General features: G+C 57.4%; 1 protein-coding gene across 4 annotated transcripts in view; it reads left to right on the forward strand.

The window, feature by feature from the left end:
- CELF5 (CUGBP Elav-like family member 5) overlaps positions 1-11278 on the forward strand; it is a 34770-nt gene extending 23492 nt beyond the window's left edge. For 2 of the 4 annotated variants that reach the window (XM_042892500.1, XM_042892497.1), the window contains 10 exons: positions 3057-3185; positions 3599-3678; positions 4457-4603; positions 7566-7710; positions 8071-8217; positions 8384-8446; positions 8564-8647; positions 9174-9317; positions 9429-9593; positions 10568-11278. In XM_042892500.1, coding sequence (XP_042748434.1) covers positions 3057-3185; positions 3599-3678; positions 4457-4603; positions 7566-7710; positions 8071-8217; positions 8384-8446; positions 8564-8647; positions 9174-9317; positions 9429-9556 — 1067 coding nt within the window. In that variant the 3' untranslated portion in view covers positions 9557-9593; positions 10568-11278. Of the gene's footprint in view, positions 1-3056; positions 3186-3598; positions 3679-4456; positions 4604-7565; positions 7711-8070; positions 8218-8383; positions 8447-8563; positions 8648-9173; positions 9318-9428; positions 9594-10567 lie in introns of those variants that run through there. The other 2 variants (XM_042892498.1, XM_042892499.1) reach the window with 2 other exon arrangements.
- The last annotated feature ends 347 nt before the right edge of the window (positions 11279-11625 follow it).

Consider the following 11625-nt stretch of genomic DNA (forward strand, 5'->3'; position numbering starts at 1 on the left):
ATCTCAGCCTCGAGCCCACGCAGCACCCATGAAATCTGAGGAGGAGAGGAGTTCACTCCCCGTCCCTTCTTTCTTCTCCTCTGCTTCACAATATTTATATTGCAAACATTCATTTTTCCCTGGAAATGTCAGAGCTGTGGTTGTTCTGCAGCTGGGCTGGAGAGGGGGGAGAGCAGAGCAAAAAGAGCTCATGGTGGGGAGCAGAGCAGGCAGGACCTCGCTTTGGAGGCAGGGCCACGATCTGCAATGGCTGCAAATATCAGGGCATCAGCGCTGCCTCCCAGCAGCAGAGTGGAGCCAGGCTTTGGCTCCTGGATTTCTTCTTATTGGAGGCTGCACTTTTCTCTGGGAAGCCATGAGAATAGCTGGGAGGCTCTGAACACCTTCCTTCCTTCCAGCCTCATTGCAGAGCTCACAAACCAGCGGTCCCCACAGGATCCACCACAGACTGGAATTTTCCCAGCAGTGGAAGCAGCATCAGGACAGCACCCTGGATTTGTCTGACTCAGGTTGTTGTCTCCAAAGGTTCCTCTTGCAGTTCTCCTTCTTACCAGAGGTGTGGCCAAGCACATTTGCAGATCTGGAAAGAGCCATTCCCTGTAGCAGTGACCCCACACTGACAGGAGGTAAGAGGAAGACTTGGGCAGGGCAGAGCTGCTCAGACAAGGGAACATCAGTGGAGCCCTGATCTGCATTACCCAGGGAAGGAACCTCTGCAGGGGCTCACGCCTCACAAATTAAGCATCCTGGATTAAGTCAGAGCACCATCATTTGTCTCCTGGTGTAAGGGATGTGAATCCTTGTGCCAGAGCAACCCTGGCATGGTGTGGGGATAGCTGGATGCTGGGGGTTACTGCACCCTGCAGAAGGGGTTTGCTAGGAAGAAAATGCTGCCTGCATGAGTTCAGAGGACCTGTCATCCCAGTGCAGGCTGTGTCAGCTCTTCCCTCCTTCTGCCTGTGATGTGAGCCCAGGAGGACCAGCAAGAGATGGGCTGAAGGGGCAGAGCAGTCTACGTTTGTCTGCGTCTCTGTGCTGTGCCAAGTCGATGTGACAGCTGGCCCAAGCCCATCAGCGCTGTGTTAGAGGCAAGAAAACCCCCCTGCCTACCCAGGGAGGATCCTACCTGCCTGTCTGTGGGTCCCACCCCATCCACAGCTGCCTCCCCTACCCCAGTCCTGCTGCTGGGGGCTGCTGGCCCGGTTCCCTCCCTCTGCAGGGCCGTGTGCTCCCTCTCTCGTGGCCGCAGCCTTCAGCCCCTGGCTGTTCCCATGGTATCTTCATCCCGACCTGCTCTGCACTCTCCCTCCTCCCATCTGCCTGCCTGCGCCCAGAGCATGTTTCCATGGGAACTCAACAGCCAAGGATCAGAGACAATTCTCCTGCTTGCTGGACAGTATGGGGAAATTGCCAATCAGAAGGTGAAAAACAAGATCTGGAGAGAAACGGAGGACAAATGAGTGGAGGGGGGTGTGCTGTTACCAGGAGGGGAGTCTTTTTGGAGCTGTGACCCACCGTGGCTCGAGGATGACAGCCGATTTGGGATCTGTCCTTGGGAGTGGTGGCAGCAGCCATCGGGTGAAGGCTGTGGGGTTTCAGGAGCTGCGGCGATGGCTCACGGCTGTGGGCTGCCCCAACAGCTCTGGATTCTTTCCCTGAGTGCCATCTTGGGAGCGGGGCTGCTTGAAATGAAATGAACTGGGGAAAAAAAAAGAAAGAAGCCTTTTCTTGCATTGTCAGTGATTTCACCCCATTCTGAGCATTCAGAAGAGATTGAGAACCAATAGGTGTGGGGTTTAGAGCTCTACTCTGCAGGGCAGCACGGTTCTAAGCTGTTCTGCATAGGCAGAGAAGCTGGAAACGTTTTTTTTCTTCCAAATTCAAGCAAGAAAAGCTGACATTCACCAATAAAAACCAGGCTTCCAAAAGGCTCTGTTAGCAAACCCTCCCAAACAACAGAAGACCTGCAGCGAAACTGCAAGGACTGAGGCAAGCCGGCGGCATCTCGGTGGATCTTTCCCAAATGAGTCATCAGCCCAAAGCAGAACCATTCATCCAAGCCTTGGCTGGGGGCAGATGCTGCCTCAGTGCTGGTGCAGCCGTGTGGCACACGCTCTGTTCTCTGCCTTGCTTTTTCTGCAAGGGAAACGTGGCACGTGCACACAGCTTGCCCACGTTCTCATGGCAGAGCAGTGGGAAGGCAGCGCGCTCGTGTGCCTCGGAGCTGGGGCCGTGTGAGCGTGCCGGGTGTCATCTATTCAACCGCACACAGCACAGCCCTGCAGCCCGCGCTGTCGCTCCCAGACCTGTTGTTTTTCAGGTCACTGCACTCCAACAGACTGCAGCTTCCTCGCTGTTTGCTGCGACGTGCGTCACGTTGCATTGGTTTTGTTGGAAGCCGGCCCCTCCGGTCCCGTCGCAATGAGGAATCCTCCCAGCCCTCATCCAACACCCCGCCTCGGGTCACATCTCCCCACGGGTGGCTGTGGCGCTGGGGGAGCGTTCACTGCTGACACAACCATCCCCAGTCAGTTTGGGAGGATGCTGCTGTGTTTGTGTGGGCTGATGGATGGGGCAGGGAAGGGCGCATCCAAGTGGTGCTGCTTGGTTGTGTAGCAGCAGTGGAAATAGCAATGTTGGTGGAGGGAAATGGAAGCAGAGAAGCCAAAGGTGCAGCAGTTGATCCACGCTGCCTGTGACAGTCTGCACTGTGTCCTGAGGTGCCCCTTGGACTGGATGTATTGCTCAGGAGGGCTATAATTGCCCAGGAAGGTTTTGTTATTCTAATTTGCAATGGATTATCCAAAGGAAAGAACAATAATGATGAGCAGGGAATTGCTGCCCTTGCTGACCAGGAGAAGGGACACCACAGAGCCCTTTGCTGTGTGTGCAGCTCAGGAGGGTCCATCAGCCATAAAAGCATTTCAGCCAACAGCAAATCATTGCCGTGCCGGGCATGTCTTCAACACGAAGCTGTTCTGTGCATACGTGTCCCTATCCTCCTACTTTAGACTGTGTCCCTCATAGAAGGTTGATGTTTCTGTGTTTGCCCCTAGGGGACAGGAAGCTCTTTGTGGGCATGTTAAATAAGCAGCAGTCTGAGGATGACGTGCTTCGGCTCTTTGAACCATTTGGGGTCATTGATGAATGTACGGTGCTGCGTGGACCTGATGGGAACAGCAAAGGTGTGAACCCCTCTGTGTCGTGCCCTTTCTCCCTGCTCTTCAGGTAGTGCTCGCCTGCCTCGTGGGAACGCATAGCAGGGAGGGGAAGGCTGGGGAGGATGGGCACAGTCAGGTGGAAGGACGGGGACAGAGAGCAGAAAGGAGCTGCTGGGATCGTCAGTGAGCTCAGGTCGGGGCTGCAGTTGGAAACGTTTGTAGGCGCAACTCGGAGCACATAGAGAATGCAGGGAGGAGGTGATGAGGGGCAGATGAGGAGGTTTGAAAGAACAGTGTGAGAACCTTCCTGCTTGTCCAGAATAGAGTGCTTGGGGCGAGCCATCCCTTCTGTTCCGCTCTCCTTTGCCCTGCGTGAGATGTGACCACACCACAGTGGTCCCATCACTGCGTCTCCTGTGCTCTCTGTCCCTTTCCAGGCTGTGCTTTTGTAAAGTTCTCATCTCACACAGAGGCTCAGGCAGCAATCCACGCACTCCACGGCAGCCAGACAATGCCCGTGAGTATGAGGCCAGGGTACCTCCCTCCCCTTTCCTAATTCTCTCCCCCAGAGCGAACTCCCTCACTGCCCACGACCACAGTTTCCAGCTCGGTACAGCTGTGAGGACAGGGGGCACATGCACACATCCGTGCTCTTGTCCTTGGGGACCATCCTGTCTCCTAGGCTGGTGCGTGTCAGTTTGCCCAGACTGGTAGTGGCAGCAGCACTTTTATCTAGATAAAAGGCTGAAAAAGGAGAGCCAGGGACCAGGCTGTGAGTCTGTGTGCCTGCTGAGAGCAGAGCGGCAGTCAGGGCTCCAGTGGCACGCTCCCTGTCCTTCTCTTTAGGTGGTGGAAGGGCCTCTGGGCCGTGCTGGGGTAGGTGGGAATGCCCCATGCGTGGTGTGGGGCTGTGTAACCACAGCTGTGCCCTCTCACTGCAAGCTGTGGTGTCTTTTGCAGTCCCACAGCCTGCTGGGCTGGGGCTGCCTGTGGTGAATGCAGCCAGAGGTGTGTGCAGTTGTGTGAGGGGAAGGGTGGGACGTGGGTGGGTGGATGGATGGATGGATGGATGGATGGATGGATGGATGGATGGATGGACGGATGGACAGACGGGGAAGGGCATGGCCCACGTTCCAGGCAGCTGCTGAGCTCTTTCACTCCAGTATTTGCTCTTCTGCACCTCTTCCTCTCTGCTGCCTGCTCTGCCCCATCCCACCTTGCCTGACCGCTGACTCTGCCTGCCCCTGGCCTCCTCCCCCCGGCCTCCTCTCTCTGTCTCCTCTCTCTGTGCCTAGGGCGCTTCCTCCAGTCTAGTGGTGAAGTTTGCTGACACAGATAAGGAGAGGACCCTCCGTCGTATGCAGCAAATGGTGGGGCAGCTGGGGATATTCACTCCATCTCTCACCTTGCCGTTCAGCCCATACAGCGCCTATGCGCAGGCTGTGAGTATCACCGGGGGGCAGGGGGGGGAGGCTGCCCTCCTGGCTGTGGGGCAACTCCATACCTGGGCTGGGAGACTGCTGACAGGTCCCTGTAACTGTGCGAGCTTCCTGGCACCTGGGGTTTGTTCAGTTTCTCAGTTGGCAGCGCAGCCTGCATGCTTTTTCCTCCTGGAAGGGGCGACGGGAGAGAGCTGGGACCTCCTTACAGTGAGGCTGGGTTCTCTGACACGTAGACTGGTGGAGGTGCCTGGGAACAGGTGGAGCGTGAGCCCGTGTCTTTCTGTCTTGTTTTGTGGGCCACAATTCATGGGTGATATTTGCCAGGCATGGTTTGTGAGCCGGGTCCGTGGCCACAGTGCCAGTTTGCTTTTGGAGCACCAGGAGAGCCCTGGGCCCAGCCTCAAGTTTTCCTCTCTCTGCTGAAACTCTCTGGAGGGCACCAAGCTCCCACTGCTGTCTGTGGCTCCCAGGGTTTCCTCTCTTGACCAGTGGGGTTTGCAGGATGCTGCAGAGGGTCAGAGATGTTCCAGTCATCCTTCTTCCTCTCTGACAAGGCTGGCTGCACCTCGGATCTTGTGGATCCTCACTGCCTTATGGCAATGGTAGTGGTGGTTGCCATTGGTATTTGAAGTAGATCCTAAACTCAGCAAGTCCCCGACCAGCTCTGGTGGAGCATCTTCAGGTCTTGATGGCCGTCACTTTCAAGTCTCTCTGCTTCCCATGGAAGGAGGCTGGGAAATTGCTCAGGGTGTGAGAGATGTTTGTGTCCAAGAGCCCGAAAGTAGGAGCTGCTCCCAGAAGTAATTTCCCTAGGGGACAAAATAAACCTTCACCTCTGGCTGCAGTGGCTCCTTGCTCTGTGCCCCATCTCCACGACAGAGGAGGAACTGTTTCCCAGTTTTTCTCTCCAAGAATCCCCAGAAGCACCCACTACCCTCAGCACAGGGGTCAGCTAGGATGTGCTTGTTCTGGTGCACCCTCTGCTGTCGTGGAGCTGGTGCTGAGCTGGGCAGGACGGCAGGATGGGGGCCGTGCTGTGAGCTTGTGGCCCACGTATGAGCAGGGAGAGCAGGGAGATCTTCCAGGCTTGGTTTGTCAGCGACCTCCACTCTTCAGAAGCTCCCAATGGTGACCAGAAGGCAGAACCAAACCTCGGCTGTGCTGCTTGCTGATCTGCTTCTCGTTTCTCCTCAGCTGTCTGTAAATGCCTTCTCTCCAGCTCCTTACTAACCTTCCTGCTCTGCCTGCGGTGCCTTTCCCCTGGACTCAAGACTTTCTGTCCCATTTCACTTTCAGCCTTCCCACAAGGAGAGATCCTCACCAGCTCTCGGGTGCACAAAATGTCAGAGGCAGAGGGTTAACAGCTCTCCAGCTGCTACCTGGGGTGCAGCACTGGGGGCACAGGTGATGGTGGCGACGTGGCAGTCAGGCTGAGCTGCTGCTACGTTCCCAGTGCTCTGTGCCAGCGTTCTGCTCTCCCCATCCCTGCAGCCTTCGCTCCAAAGCTCCCCCTGAGGCACCACGGCATTCAGGGCCTCACTTCTTGATTCTGCTGGATGCTTTTCATTTATGTTAATTACATTTTCCTTGAAGGAAACGTATCTGGGATGAAACGTGAAGTCATCCCGGGCTGTTCAGGTCTAAAGTTATCCAGTCAGGTGAGATTAATTAGAAACTAGGCAGCGCATTTCAGCTGGTTCAGCTTGAGAGAAAAGGGCTGCACCCTGACATGGGACGAGCAGCCAAAAACCAGCGCAGCTGAGGGCTGGGAGCTGAGCTGGGCCCCACATCCCACCTCCACAAGTGAGGACATTGCAGCTCCATCAACAGGTTGGACCCAGCGATGAATTCAGACCAAATCAGGGGCCTGAAGAAAGGTCTGGGTGCAGAGGAGGGCTGATGGAGCAGTGGGTGCCATCAGTGCCCGCGTGTTTCCTGGTGGCTGTGAGCACGCAGCTGTGCGCCCACCGCCGCCCTTTGTTCTCACGGCTCATTAAGGTAATTTTATTGGAGTAACGACGACCGTTTGGGAATGCCGGTGTGGCACATTTGCATCTGAATGCGGGTCGTTTTCCAGCCAGAGCCTGCCACCAAACAGGCGCTAATGAGAAAAAAGAAAATCGATGTTCTAAGTAAGACATGCGTGGGTTCCTGCAGGCTGGGCTGTGAAGGCAGAGGCTGGTGGCCTCGGGGATCCTCAGCAGCGCCTCAGCGCTCTCAGGAGGACACGTTTTGCTGGCTCAGGGTGAGGGATCCGAGCCGTGGAGCAGCTCTGCTTCGGGGGATTCGCCCTGGGTGCCCGCAGCCGGGCACGTTGTGCTCTGCGCCTCGCGGTGCTGCCTTGCAGTCGTGTCGACTCAGACAGCGGTGCTGTGAGGTCAGGCACTCTCCTTCTGCAGCTTCAGTGTGGAGGGAATGAAGAGAAAGCACAGAGAGGTGCAAACGTTTCCACGTTGGGTTTTGGATGCGGGGCCAAGCAGGCGGGGTTGTGCTGCACAGCAGGCACTCAGCTCACATCAGTGTGAAGAGGATTCACGTTGTTGCTGGCTTTGCCTCGTGCCACCCCAGCTCGTCAGGAGTTGCAGAGCATCCCGCCTGCGCCTCCCCAGCCCTTCCTGCTTGACAGCAGATGAGCTTTACGAAGGGGTTTAGATGGCTGCACACAGAGCTGCTTGGTGCTGTGCTCTGAGAGCTGCATCTTGTGTCTCACAGCACCAACTGCTGGCTGCACCGGCCTTCCCCTCGCTCTGCTCCCAGCCCCATCCCTCTCTGCTCGGAGGAAGGATGGAGCCCCATGAGCAGGGCTGGGTGACACCTCCTGGTGCACCCACACACCTTGCAAAGGACAGAGGGGTTGGGCTTCCTCGAGGCAGAGCTGAACACCTCGGGGGGGGGGTGGGAGGGAGGGAGTTTGGCTGCCGGGGGCTGTGCAGACCCTGAGCAGCCCTGCCCTGCCTTGCAGCTGATGCAGCAGCAGACGACCGTCCTGTCCACCTCCCATGGCAGCTACCTGAGCCCCGGCGTCGCCTTCTCGCCGTGCCACATCCAGCAGATCGGGGCAGTCAGTCTGAACGGGCTGCCAGCAGCACCCATCACACAGACATCAGGTGAGGGCACCGACTCTGCTCAGCTCAGGCCAGGAAGGTGCAGGAAGGAGTGACTGCGTCCCCAGGGCTGATCCTGGCAGCGCTGCCGTTCCCCGTCGCAATCCACAGCAGCTGATGGGGACGGGCGCCCATGGGGAGCAGCGCTGCGCCATGCTGGCTGCTTTACAGGCCTGGGTTTAAAGTCTCCCCACCTGGAGCTGTGACAGCAGCCCTCATTGTGTGACAGCTGCACGCTGAGCTCTGTCACCTGCAGTCGCCAGCTAGAAGAAATAAGAGCTCTGTGCACAGCACTCTCACCTGGCGGAACGGCACTGTGGGCTCTGCGGGGCCAAACCTCACAGCATCTCCTCCTCACTGCAGGGCTGCACTCGCCGCCTCTTCTGGGAACGACAGCCATGCCAGGGCTGGTGGCACCCATCTCCAATGGCTTTACTGGCGTGGTGCCCTTTCCCAACGGCCATCCGTCCTTGGAAACAGTTTACACCAATGGCTTTGTACCGTATTCAGGTATGGCTCGCAGGAGGAAACCATCTGGAGGCCTTAAGAGCTGAACTTAGCTCTCTTCTTCTTGATCCCTGCAGCAGAGGCTTTTCCTACCCCCCCTTGCAGACTCAGTGGAGTCTCTGTGCATGCAGTTCCCTTTGCTGTGCTTCTGATGCTGTTCTTTTTGCAGCCCAGAGCCCTTCGGTAGCAGAGACCCTGCACCCAGCCTTCACCGGCGTCCAGCAGTACGCAGGTACCGCCTTCCCTTCTCTCCCTCGGGCCTTTCTGTGTTCCACATCCCTGGGTAAATGGTTTGTTCTGTGCTCCACATCCCTGGGTAAGCAGTTTGTTCTGTCTCCTTGGATCGCAGCTGTGTATCCAACCACCTCCATCACCCCCATTGCGCAGAGCATCCCGCAGCCGCCGCCCGTCCTGCAGCAGCAGCAGCGTGAAGGTGAGGAGGGGAGCTTGTGAGGCTCACAGGGTGAGCAGCTCAGCCCAGGGCTGGGATGTGTGGCAGCCCAGGAGGTTTCCAGCTGCAGCTTGTGGGTCGAATGCAGCTGCTGTGTGGTTATGGGCAGGGAAGGTGAGAGTTGCAGCTTTCACACAGAGGTGTCCAGGGCAGAGCTGAGCAATAGTGGGAAGCCGTGAGCTGTCACTGTGGCTGGTTTTATTCCAGCATGACGACACCTGGATACTCACAGGGAGTTGTGGCCAGAGCCCTGGGTGGGAGCTGGGCAAGCTGCAAAAGGGAATCTGCTCTCCAGAACCTCCAGCTCTCTGTATTGTCTTCAGAGGGTCTTGGAGAGCCCTCAGAACCTTTGGATGAGTGACTGAGTCAAGTAAGGGGAGGTCGAGGCCGAAGGACGCAGTGCTGGGGTCTCCTCCAGTGCTGTGCTCTCAGTTGAGCCCTTTTCTCTTCCCCTTTCCCTCTGGGGCTGTCTGTGCTTTGTCCCTCCACACCGCCCTCGTGCCTGCAGGTCCTGAAGGCTGCAACCTCTTCATCTACCATCTCCCTCAGGAGTTTGGAGACAATGAGTTGATGCAGATGTTCCTTCCCTTTGGCAATATCATCTCCTCCAAGGTGTTCATGGATCGTGCCACCAACCAGAGCAAGTGTTTTGGTGAGTGCCGCTGCCCAAGAGGCCAGAGAAGCACGACGTGGCTGGGATGCACGTGTGCTGAGCACACCCCAGCAGTGCTGCTGTTACCACTGCCCATGTCCTCTCCTTCAGGTTTTGTGAGCTTCGACAACCCATCCAGTGCGCAAACTGCCATCCAGGCCATGAATGGCTTCCAGATTGGCATGAAACGTTTGAAGGTCCAATTGAAACGACCCAAGGATGCCAACCATCCCTACTGACAGCAGCGAGCAAACAGGAGTCACTTCTGCAGCACAGGTAGAGTCCATGTGCTGCGTCAGTGTGGGGGGCAGTGGGGGGTGGCTGCTCCCTGGGATGGGCATCAGGGCTGGTGAAGGTGAATGGGGTTGGATGGCCAGGTGGGTGTAGGGAACCTGCTTTGGCAGGGGGTTGGACTCGGTGATCTCTGGAGGTCCCTTCCAACCCCTACAATTCTGTGATTCTGTATGGGACAGCCAGGGTTGGGGTCTGGATAACAAAGTCTGTGGCTGCAGACAGAGTTGGGGACTGACCGGTGTGGGGCTGAGGGCAGAGGCTGAGCTGAGCAGGAGCCAGGTGAGCGGGCAGAGGCCGTTAAGGTCATGGAGTGCCTGGGGGGGTGGGGTACCAACCTGTGCTCTGAACGAGGCTTCGGCCCCCTGCCCCGTCCCCCAGACTTTGCGTCTTCCTCTGAAGGCCTTAAAGCTCCATCCACAGCGTTGCTCTCATCTCTTGGGCCGTCGGTCCTCCTCAGCAGCAGGAGGTGTTTGTGACCCACAGGTGATGCTGTGCGGGGCCACAGGAGAGCTGCCTGCTGTGAGAGCCGCTGGCAGAGCTGGTTCCTGTCAGACAGGCTGGGAGCGGGGGGCTGCACTTGGTCCCTTCTAATTTAGGCTCATTTTCCTCCACTTTTAAGCAGCGTCAGCTCAGAGCAGGAGCTTCACACAGGTGTCCCCCGATCCCCCACTTCCCTCCCTCCTCCCTTTCTGTTCAGGTGAAGGGAAACTCCAGAGGAAGAGTTTCTGCTTCAGGTTGACTTACAGAGAGGCCGGTGAATCTGTCAGCTCCCTTCGCACCCCTTCCCTTCCTCCCCTCCCCCCATCCTGCCCTCTAGTCCCAAAAAGAGCCGTTACAAAGCGAAGGCCAGTCCTGCCTTGCAGGAAGGTCTTTTCCTCCTCCCTTCTCCATCTCCTCTCCCTTTTACAGATCCATGTCAGTATTGCACAGCCCGTTTTTCTTTTCTCTCCTTGAAGTGACTCACAGGACCAAACTTTCCCATTCAGACACTCCTTGCCAGAGGGGTTGGAAGCGAAGGGTTTACCTCTGCAGCCGTTGTCTTCTCAGCAGGCACTGCAAACAGACCTGAACATTTTGAGAGGATGCTGGATGGACAGAGAGCGAGGGAGGGCCCATCTCCCCGCTCAGCATCAGCACCAAGCGAGGAGAAGGAGAACTACTTACCTCCAGGGTTAGGGCACAGCAGCCGCTCCGCTCCGCTCACTCACCCACCAACCTTAGCACCAGCCTGGTTAAGGATCGCTCTGTCTTACCCTCCTAAGGGCTTCTGCAGACCAAACTCCTGCAATTCGGTGCCGGTTGGGCTGAAAGCACAGGAAACCTTTCCCTGCAGGACCTGCACTGCCGCCCCGCCTCTCATTGCTGCTCGTGGTAACAGGACAGCAAAGCAGGAGGAGGAGGAGAGGGAGCGCTGATGGAACGGCCGGGCGCTGCAGGACCCAGAGCTGCGTGCAGGCAGCGCTGGTTCCCAGCCCAGGTCGGACCTTTCCCGTTGAATTCAGCTCTGCGGCACTTCCCCATTGCACACGGGTGGCATCGGGCCGCCATCCCTGCGGTTCCTTCTTCCCCACCGCTCCCTCCGAGGGACAGATCCCACATCACACAGTCCGTATCTGCGTTCACACCTCCACACGCACTGAAGCACAGCGCGGAGCTCTGTGTCACAACCGCTGCACGGGGGGGGAGAGGGGGGAAGGGGGAGGAGGGGGCTGTGCTGACGGGGCCGATCCCTGAGGCGGCACAAACTGCTGCTTCCTGCTGAAACCAGGAGGAAAAGCCGAACGCGGCAGAGCGGGGTGAGGCGCGGAGGGCATCGCTGTGTCTGTGGGGCAGGACGGGGTTGGGGCTGCGGCCCCCCCTGCTCACCCCGTTGCAGGGAGAGGCGGCGGAGCCGGGTGGGGGCCGGGGGGGTCTGTGTGTGTTTCTATAGTCCATGTTTACTTATTGTAAATACCATTTTTATACTTAACATCGACGACGTCCGTGATTTGTATAATGTACTTTATTTCTGCTA

The sequence above is a fragment of the Lagopus leucura genome, unplaced genomic scaffold, assembly GCF_019238085.1.
Source record: "Lagopus leucura isolate 7727_CA_CO unplaced genomic scaffold, USGS_WTPT01 145-1_obj-0_obj, whole genome shotgun sequence".
Lineage (NCBI taxonomy): Eukaryota > Metazoa > Chordata > Aves > Galliformes > Phasianidae > Lagopus > Lagopus leucura.